Source organism: Cyprinodon variegatus, unplaced genomic scaffold (genome assembly GCF_000732505.1).
Source record: "Cyprinodon variegatus isolate N-32 unplaced genomic scaffold, C_variegatus-1.0 Scaffold850, whole genome shotgun sequence".
NCBI lineage: Eukaryota > Metazoa > Chordata > Actinopteri > Cyprinodontiformes > Cyprinodontidae > Cyprinodon > Cyprinodon variegatus.
In genome coordinates, this window is record NW_015151303.1 from 72,983 (window position 1) to 83,019 (window position 10,037).

The window sequence follows — 10,037 nt, forward strand, 5'->3', positions numbered from 1 at the left end:
TATATATATATATATATATATATATACACACATATCAATTTCAAGCAGGTATTGGTATGGTATCAGTATCAGCCAGTACTGCACAGCCAGGTATCGGGGCCAAAAACTAGTATATACAGGTGTTCTTAAAATTAACTTTTCTGTTTATGGAATTTGATGACTCAACGTTACTCTAAATGAGTGGATCTAACAAAAGTCTGATGATCCTGTTTTTGTCCACAGGTGTTCTGCCAACATGAGGATCTCCATGGAGATGACCTATACCAGTACGGTGGCCTCGAGTTCCCTCAAATCAACTACAGCAGATTTAACACCAAACCATATCGTTATTTCTATGGCTGTGGCTTCAGACACATGGTGGGAGACTCCCTGCTCAAGGTGGACCTAAAGGACAAGACACTTAAGGTGTGTAGTCATTTCCAGGTTTCTTTGTGTTTATCCCCACAAGGCGGTGCATTTTAATTTGTATTGTGAGTATATCAGGAAGAGAAGGGTGGGTTTGAACCCAGTGTTGCAGAAAGGGCAATTATGTTTTTACTTTGCTGAATGTGCTTAAGTCATCGTGGATTGTTTAAAAATAGAGATGGCCAAATAAACGGACATTGGCAGAGAAATAAATGAATATGATTGCAAGTCAAAAGGAACATTTGCATATTGAATATTAATTGAGTGAAAAACAAAGGAACGAAAAATGAAGAGGATTAAACTGTAGCTTAAAGTATAAGATTTTAGCCACAGCATCGCCTCTTAATTTTAAAGACTAGGAGCTCATTATCAAACACAAAAACTCAGAATAGCAGAAAAAAAATAAAAAATGCTAGGCAGCAGTTTAAAGAAGGGTTTTGATTGGTGTAACACCAATAAAAACTGCGACTAAGTTGTTTTAATTTTAGTAGTTAATACTACTTTTATTTATCTATTTTATTTTAAATTTTTTATTAACAGTGTCCTGTCTGGCAATGTGGCAATAAGAATAATTGTCTTGATGCCAAAAAGAGCCCAACAGATTTTGTTTTCACAAGTGGAGCAGTACACTATCGCCATAGTGTTCCACTTGTTTTATGCATGTAAATTGCTTTATTATAATTATGCAGGGAGTTTTACAGATTATATGGACACTGCAATGTAAGTAAAACAGGAAAGGAAAAACAGAAAAAAAGGAGAAAAGATGAAAGAAAGAGAAGATAAAAGGGAGACAATGATAAAACATTTTCAGTCTGCTTAATCGCCTGCAAAGAGATGTAAAAAGTACAGCACAACCAAGGGACATGATACGAGACATACAATAAAGTAACAACTAGATACTATGGCTGAAGTATAAGTAGTATTATTTAATCTGACATGTATTCACTGCATATGCATCTGTTCACTGCATATTCCTCTGATTTACAAATAGCAAGCAGAAAATAAACTTGAGTGAGAATAGCAATACTTTTATTTTTGAGATTATCAATTAAGTAGGAATATGGTAAAATACATCTACCTCAAAAAGTACATTTATTTTTAAATGTAACTCAGCAAACTAAATATTAAATAACTGTAGAGGCATAGACCAGTATCAGGTATTGCAGGCAAACAAAGATCTCAACAACTCCCCGTTACTAAGGGGCGGACCTGTTCTTCTGGTTCAATTTCCACGTTTTCTAAACCAAAACAAGGCTTTGTTTGGGCTACTCTATAAAGCCTGGAACTCAACACTAATTCTGAAATTCTGACATTTTTAATTGAATTTTTTTTTTTTTTACTTTTTCGGAATGACTAAGAACTGGATGACTAAGAATATTCACCAGCAACAGGCATAAAACTCTTTTGAACCTTAACTTTATGAATTATGCAAAACCAGGAAAGCTGGTTTTCATAAAACATGCTGGAGATTTGAATTAGTGAGGTTTGATGTGTGAATGATGGATGATTGCAGGCCTGGAACCAGAAGGGCTTCTACCCATCAGAGCCGGTTTTTGTGCCGTCGCCTGATGCAGTAGAGGAGGACGATGGAGTCATCCTGTCTGTGGTTCTCACACCCTCACAGGTACATCTCTCCTCATTCGGCCTCATTTGTACTTAAAGGAAGTCTTTTTTTTAAATACTATAAACAACAATATCTTGTTTGTGCTAAGAAAAATATATGTATGTCTAAGTTTTTATTGCATGCTTTTTTAAATTAACAAATTTTTAAATAACTGAAGGTTATTTTTAACAACTGTTTTGCCCATTATCATGGGTTTTAGATTTCTCGACAGCATTCATTATTAAGCATTGTTGAGTTTTGATAATTTAATGTGATTTTATTCATGTTTTAATTTACCTGCTATATCTGAACCCATTTCTGTTTTTTTATCTGTGAAACTTGCTAAATAAATAAAATGTACTTATGTAATTACAACAGCAATATCTGCCAAAGGTATGTTCAAGAGTTTAACGTTGGATTTAACCCTGCAAAAAAACTGATCTAAAACAAAATAGATTTTTCTGAAAATAATTTTACTCGCTCTTAATTTTAATCGGCTAACTCAAAGTATCTGCCAACAGATTTAGCATTTCAGCCTGTAAGATAAGATGATATATCCTGCAACTAAAATAAAAGAATGTTTTGTCGTTTGTAGTGCAAACATCTTTTTCCGTATGCAGATCATTTTACTTACCTCACAATGTTATACTCAAGGTAGAAACACACTTATTTATACTATTTATACTTTACTTGAACAGTAAGAGAAGAGGACTGGTAAATATTTTTTGACAGAATCATATATAGTGAATCACACCATGACTTACGTTAGAAAGGAAAAAATGTAATTTATTGTTCATGGTTAATAAAAAAAAAACACAACATTTCAGAAATCAAAGATCAAACTTAGTATTTGTGTCCCTAAACACTTATTTCAATTATGAAGTTTCTGCTTTTCTAAATTAATTTCTTCCTTACAGACTATTTTAATAAACTTACCTTAGCCTTGGAAAACCCTGAATGATATTTTTCATATGAATTAAGAGTGACTTGAAAAAGAAGAGAATTTCTTTATTTCCAAAGCACACATCTTAAAAAAAAAAAGGGGGATGGAATTGAATTTTCCTATTTCAGCCCCTTATTAGATACCAACTAGAAAATGTTAATAGAAGAAAACAGGAGTTATTTTGGACCCAGTATAACTTGCCCACCATGGATGGTATTTCACAATTTCTCAAGATGTGAGAAGCTTTTGAATTAAATACTTAATCAAAGTGACCAAAAGGTTATTGTCAAGTATGCACTAAAATATAAACTAAAGTAAACTCCATAGAACTTTGCTTTGGCCGTTCTTGACATGCCTGTTTTGTTTCTTTTTCATGTTCTCTGCAGGATAAAGGAACCTTTCTCCTTGTTCTGGATGCGAGAACCTTTGAGGAGCTGGGTCGGGCCAACGTGCCTGTAAACATGCCTTATGGCTTCCATGGTACCTTCTCTGTCTCTGCATAAATCAGTGCCTATCAATATTAAAGGGATTAAAGTTACTGAATATAATGCAGTAGGTAAACATCAAGAATTAACCAAAGATTTTTACGATATTCATTCACTCTATTAGTAGTATCTTTTAGCAGCTCTGATTGGGTTTAGAGTTACTTTAAATATTTAATGCAGATATGAAATCAGCCATCAGCCGCAAACTGGATTTAATTTTTTTTTCTAAATGAGTGTTGTTTTTTTTGTTTTTTTTAAGTGGACACTTTGTTCAAACCAGAAAAGCCCACAAAAGTGAAATCTCCACAAAGTGCGATTATGGTTCTGCTCGATTTACATCAATTCAAATTAATTAGCACCACGCCCATTTCTATTTCATCCAAACGGCCAATTTCCACCAATCATAGGCTGCAAGCAGCTAGTTAAACGTTGCTGCTTGTGTACATTTTTTTTTACCTATTGTGTAAAAAATTAGGAATTAATGGTAAATGTAGCTCACTGCTAACATGGCTAATGCTACAGCCCATTAAACCAACTTATACAGTAGTACCCATTTAAAATATCTCCACTTTCCTTGCTGGGCTCTTGGCTGGCCCTTGTCTTGTCCCCTAAAATTCTTTTTTAAACATCAATCTATGTAGTAAAATATTGTTTCTGTCATGATTTGTGGACATTAAGATCTTAAGAGAACCGTCATCTCCTGTTCAGACCCTGTAATTCAGTGAAAGGGTGGAGTCAGAGTAAAAAATATGCACGCCCAGGAGTTTCAGGCAAGTGGGCTTCCATTCGGCTGGCGTTTGACTGGGAAGGGCCATTTTGAATGCCTGCTTCTGTATTCAAATTCTTGTACATATGCTTGCAAGAAAAAAGGGGTACGAAAAAACAGCCTGAAGGAGCTCTAATTGATTTAGTTTCCTCTAAACATGATGGAACAACAATTTAAAGACAGGATTGTAGAAGTTAAATGCTAAACTATCTGGTACATTGCCTGACATGATGCTGACCGTAAATCCATGATGCAGATCTTGTAGCAGCAGAACTCAGGATCCTTCAAACCAGTAATTTTTTTTTTTTTTTATCTTTCATTTTTTCACTTTAACTATCTGGTGGAAATTTTAGCTTCAGTTTCTGGTGATTTTAACCTGCTTTGGTTCTCTGCTGCTGTTTCCCATCTGATAGAAGGGTTTATATGTGGAACATTCAAAGAGGCTAAACCACTCTGACATTTTCTTCTGACCTATGACATTAACAATGCATTTCCATCCTCATTACTGCAGCTCCTTTCTATTGAGACACTCAGACAAAGCTGGGCTGCCACCGAAAAAAAATGTCCTATACTAAAAACTTTTTTCTTTTTCATCTGATCCTCGATTTGAACCACCAGAGTGTTTCCTCTCCACGTCCACAGCCTTAAATGTTTCTGCCAGGTAGCTGCTGTTTTTTCTTGTTTATAACCAAACTGTAAACCTAACAAATACGTGTATTCTTATTTTCATAGATCCGCCATCGTTACTGACAGAATGCTGATAGCATTGTATACATTGTTTTAAAGGCTTGTTTATCAATCTGTTAGATGAAATTACAATTTTCTTTTCTTTTTTTTTTAAACACTACAGTATTATTAAACTTTTGTGCTTTAGTATTAACTAAGCTGCCAAAGTCTAAGATTTTTCAAGGAAAAAACCTGTTTACTGATTTTTGTACTAAATTCTATATTTTATACCAATAACGGTTCAATAAAATGAAACTTTTGTTAATTTTTGATGTATTCTCTTTTTATGCTTTACACATGAATGTGTGTTTGTGTGTGTGTCTGATTCCATTTGCACTGCTAGTTAGAACCATTATTGTGTTTTGCCAGTGAAGTGGGGAGCTTTTGTTGCAAACAGAACATTTTCCTGATCCCCACCTTATTTTTTATGAACTGCGTTCTGGTCAGGGTCAGGTAATGTCTCAGAGGTGGTCTCAGGGTTTAAAACGAATGGAAGTTCATGAGAGTTAATGCAGCATTCTCACAGCACATAGTAAGCTGAAAATGTCTGTGTGGGGGATTTAACAAATTCTTCAAATTTTACTAAGTAAATCTATTAGATCATGAAAGGTAAACCAAAAAGCCACTAAATAAACTAAAGAGCAAAACAAATCTCAAGATGAGAAAGATGTTTGAACATGAAAGCTATTTATAAGCTGTTTCCAAATTGTTTATAGCTGAACCGTTGGTAATTGGTTACTAAACTGTTTAAAGGCTGTAGCTCAACTTTTCCTAGAATCAAGCTAATCTATTAATAAAATAACATTAGTTAAAGAACTGCTTATAAGCTGTTATGCAACTGCTAATAAACTGTTTAGTTTTAGTGTTGACAAAGTGTTAATAAGCAGTTTTTAAACTGTTAGTATGTGGTTAATAAAGTGTTTATAACCATAGCTAAACTATAACCTGCAGCATCTGCAACAGAACCTGTGGCTCCAGGATCAGGCTGTACAGCCGCAGTCAGTACTCCATCACAGACTGACATCCATGGCGCAGACTCCACTGTCTATTTCAGACCTGTTAAACCTTCAGAGGTTCATAAAAACAGTAACAAAGACAGCCCTCTATCACCTTAAGAGCATCTTCAGGGTTATAGGAAAATTATTTGGGTTTCTCTAAAACCATTTGGAATTAAGGGTTTTTAAATAATTTGCTGACCAATAAGATAATTAACCTTATTATGAACCAGAACAGCGATTGAAACAACTAATAAGGTCACTAAAAAGTCCCAACTCTGTCCACTAGAGGTCACTCTTAGGCAAGAAGTTATTTTAGTCATTTGGGTCCGAGGTTTCAATGCTGAACTGAAATGGCTTGCATCCAGAAACATTTCATTGTTAAAAAAAAAAAAAAAGGGAGATAAGTTTTAAGGGAAAACTGCTACAATCTGCTTTCTGTGAGTGATTTGTAGCAAATATATAATAAAAGGCCCCATTTCTGACTCTTACCGATCCTGTTATGTTGTAATGATTGAACAATGGCCCAGGGGGACATCTCTGAACCCAGCATGGACAGGCCGGCCATGAAAGCGATGAAAGCTGCACTTTTCTTCCTTCAATAAATGACTGAAAGAATCAATTAAAAGAATAAGGGAAGACTGACACAAAAGTGCAGATGTTTTTGCACAAGTCTAGAAAATAAAGTAATTTTAAATGCAGCTAACACAAAGGAGAAAATTGCAAGCAGTTTGAAAATTAAATTTTAACATTGGTTTAAGAGGGAGATCTATAAAAATCAAAACATTAGGGATTAACTGTGGTTTTTACTTGTTATGCAGCCTGTGTTGCCAGAGAAAGGATGCAAACTTCCACAGAGGAGTGAACAAAAGAAAGAGCAGGAAAAAGAATTTGCTCCAAGGAGACATTTAAAGCAACAGGACCCCCAATCTAAAAGGAACCCCTCTAATGTTAGAACTGGAGGATTTCAGGCAACAGCGCTTGCATTAATTAAAGGTTTCAACTTGGTTGTCTGACTGTATTTTATAGGAGTGAAGATTCATGTAATTCAAAAAGAATCTCAATAGGTCTAAGTTGCCATTAATTTAAATTTTTTTGTTTTTGTTTGTTTGTTTCTATTAGTGTAACTTTACAGCAAAGTTTCACATTCAGTATATATTAGTATAATGACACACTCATAACCTTTGTTCTCGTTGCTCCGAGTGCATGCAGCACTTTCAGGACAAGACAGCTGCCTGTGAGACAAAACTTAGGGAAGTAGGGTAGACTCACAGCGGCTCTTCTTGCTATCAAAGGAAGGTAAGAGTAGAACCTGCTTGCTAAAATACAGTGAAAAGCCACGAGATTTGTTTCTAGTCAGCTAAAAAAAGTTGCTGGAAAGGTCTGAAAAATTACCAAATGGCAAAAAAAATATGTAAGCAATTTTAAAGTGTTCTGATATTTAAATTTCTTTTAAACTTTATGATTAGAATAACTGCACAAATAAGCAGCATCCCATATTATATACCTATTATTGTTTTTGAATATTTGTAATTCATGCTGAAGGTGTGGCAGCTTTTATTTTTCTGTGACAATCAAATACATATGGCAGAAACCCTGGATTAAAAAGCACAGCAATGGAAGCATCATGCTCTACGTAGCGCTTTTTTTTTTTTTTAGCAGGAAGTTCATTAAACTAAAAACACAGGTGGAGATAAATACAGAGCATGAATAAATTAATAAAAGTTTAGGAAAGAAAACTGGGCCTGGCAAGATGTTTAAAGAAGTGGTTTGTCTGAAGCGTATTGATGTGTTAAAATTAATTAGATGTCAATCTGAGAATCTGTGGCCGTTTATGACAACCCCTGTTCAGTAACTGTCTCACAGCTGAAGGAGACAAACCTTAAAGAATCACTTTTTCTTCCTCTTGACTATAATATACTACTCTGTGTTGGTCTGTCACATATATGATTATTAAAACATCTTAAAGTTTGTGGCTCTAATGTTTAAAAAAAGTGACACGGTTCAAAAGATATTAATACTTTTAGGTCTCAGGTCAACACTTGTATTTTCAAAAGGATGTTATCAGTCATGGAATAAGAAGCGTTAGATGTATTTTTAGCTCATTTTAGTGTCAGTGATATTAATAACACCAAAAGCTTCTTTGGATAAAGAGACGTTTAAAAAAACACTGACTTCAGCTCTTGCGGGGAAAGAATTGTAGCTCTGCAAAAATAAATAAAATAAATACATAGCCAACCATTTACAGGAAAAGCTAACAACAGCTATAAGTTCAGCTTCAGTGAAAGGCGAAAGCAAACATTTTAGGAAAGTAACGAGTAGAGTGATTTAAAAACGATCACTCTGGGATCACTTCTCACCATTCACTTTACATCTGCGGTGGCAGCCTTCACAATACATTGCAAGGACTGGAAGTTGATCACAGGGTAACGTTTCAAAGTTAAACATGCTCACAAGATGTTTTTCTTTTGTGCTTGGTTGACATATGGAACAAATTGAGCTCTGGTTTGGACTTGTTCATGAATAATTCCAGGGTACTGTTATAAGTTACAGCTTAAATAAATAAATGAACTGGTCCTTTATTGCAAATGGGTGATGAAAACATGAGTGTGAATTTATAGACTCTTAACTGTTAACAGCTACTACGACACACGTTCACACAAATATAGCAGTTGTGTGTAAAAATCAAGTACACAGATGTGTATGTGTTTAAGTATGGCTAATCATTTTGCACAAAAACACAAGGATAAAACATATTTTATGTAATTTTTAACAGCTGAGGGCAGTATGGTGGAACAGGTGGTCAGACTTCTGTTTTCCATCTAGAAGGTGCTGGGTTCGAATCCCAGCCTGCTGTCTTTCTGCATGGAGTTATCATCTTCTTCTCCTTGGAGAGTGGGTTCTCTATATCCTTTATAAATATTTCTACCATACCTCAGCAGTGATTAGGTGCATGTTTTTGTTTATTCCTCCTGTGTGCCTCCATGTTGCCCTTTTATACTGATGAACTGTTCAGGCTGTTCCTTATCACACCCCAATTGGTAGAAAATAATCTAGGAACCAGATACACCACAAACTGGAACCCAGTTTACATGTTCTGTGTCAAAACGAATGTCTTCTTTGGAGTGAGTTGGTAACACTTTGCAATAACCATCATAACCACCATTTATAGATGGAGAATTTACCTTACAGTAATGATTAACAGATAATTTAACCTTTTATTAACTGCATTTGAACCGTTTATAAAAGGTAAATAGAAAATGTATTAAGGTTTTAAGCCCACTGATGTCAGGGATACGGCTAATCTAACATGGCAGGTCAATATAATCTTTTTACTTTTCATAACTGGTTTAGATGCAGTCTATGAATGATGATCAAATATAAATAATAAAAAAATCTGTTAATCATTAATAAATGGTCTCTTTACCATTTATAAACGGTAGTTATGATGGTTGTTGTGAATTGTTACCACTGAGTTTAGTTCCAATTCTGTTGCAAGCAACGACCACATTTTAAAAATAAAAGAAAAAAACAATCCAGAAATTTGACTTTATAAAAGCTTTAATCAGAAAAAAAAAGTTTTGTTTTTTTAGACTTAGTTTTCTCCCCCCAGATTTCTTCTTCATATTTCATTTTTTAAATTGACTATATGTACTTAAATATGTCAACTTTTTTGGTATAGATTTTATATTTGCATTGTTTTATTTCACTTTTTCAGATTGAGTTTTATGAATTGCATTTTTCTCAAATTGCATTTTGCAGATCACACTCTCTTCACCCCTGGGGGCGAGCCTTCCTCTAGAGTAAGGAGCAATGAAGTATTTCTATTCGTTTGTAAGGACGTTACCGACATCCTCTTTATGGTCACTGTGCACGTCAGGAGAAAGCGTTTGAAATTAAAAGAATGTGATCTGTGAAACGTAATGGGAGGAGACTTGAATTTGTACTTTAAAGCTACAGTGTGTAACTTTTAGCGACATCTAGCGGTCAGACTGCAGCAACATGAACATCTCCCCCCACCGCTTCTCCCCCCCAACAGTACGGCGAGCGTTACGGGACAAAATGTCTTCCACGACGTCCGCATCCATGGCTGCGAGACCCGCTCCTATGTAAT

General features: G+C 34.9%; 1 protein-coding gene across 1 annotated transcript in view; it reads left to right on the forward strand.

The window, feature by feature from the left end:
• Positions 1-5,179, forward strand: part of bco2 (beta-carotene oxygenase 2) — a 23,248-nt gene extending 18,069 nt beyond the window's left edge. Inside the window, exons 10-12 of the mRNA XM_015397297.1 lie at positions 223-405; positions 1,919-2,029; positions 3,338-5,179. Coding sequence (XP_015252783.1) covers positions 223-405; positions 1,919-2,029; positions 3,338-3,454 — 411 coding nt within the window. The 3' untranslated portion in view covers positions 3,455-5,179. The remainder of the gene's footprint in view (positions 1-222; positions 406-1,918; positions 2,030-3,337) is intronic.
• The last annotated feature ends 4,858 nt before the right edge of the window (positions 5,180-10,037 follow it).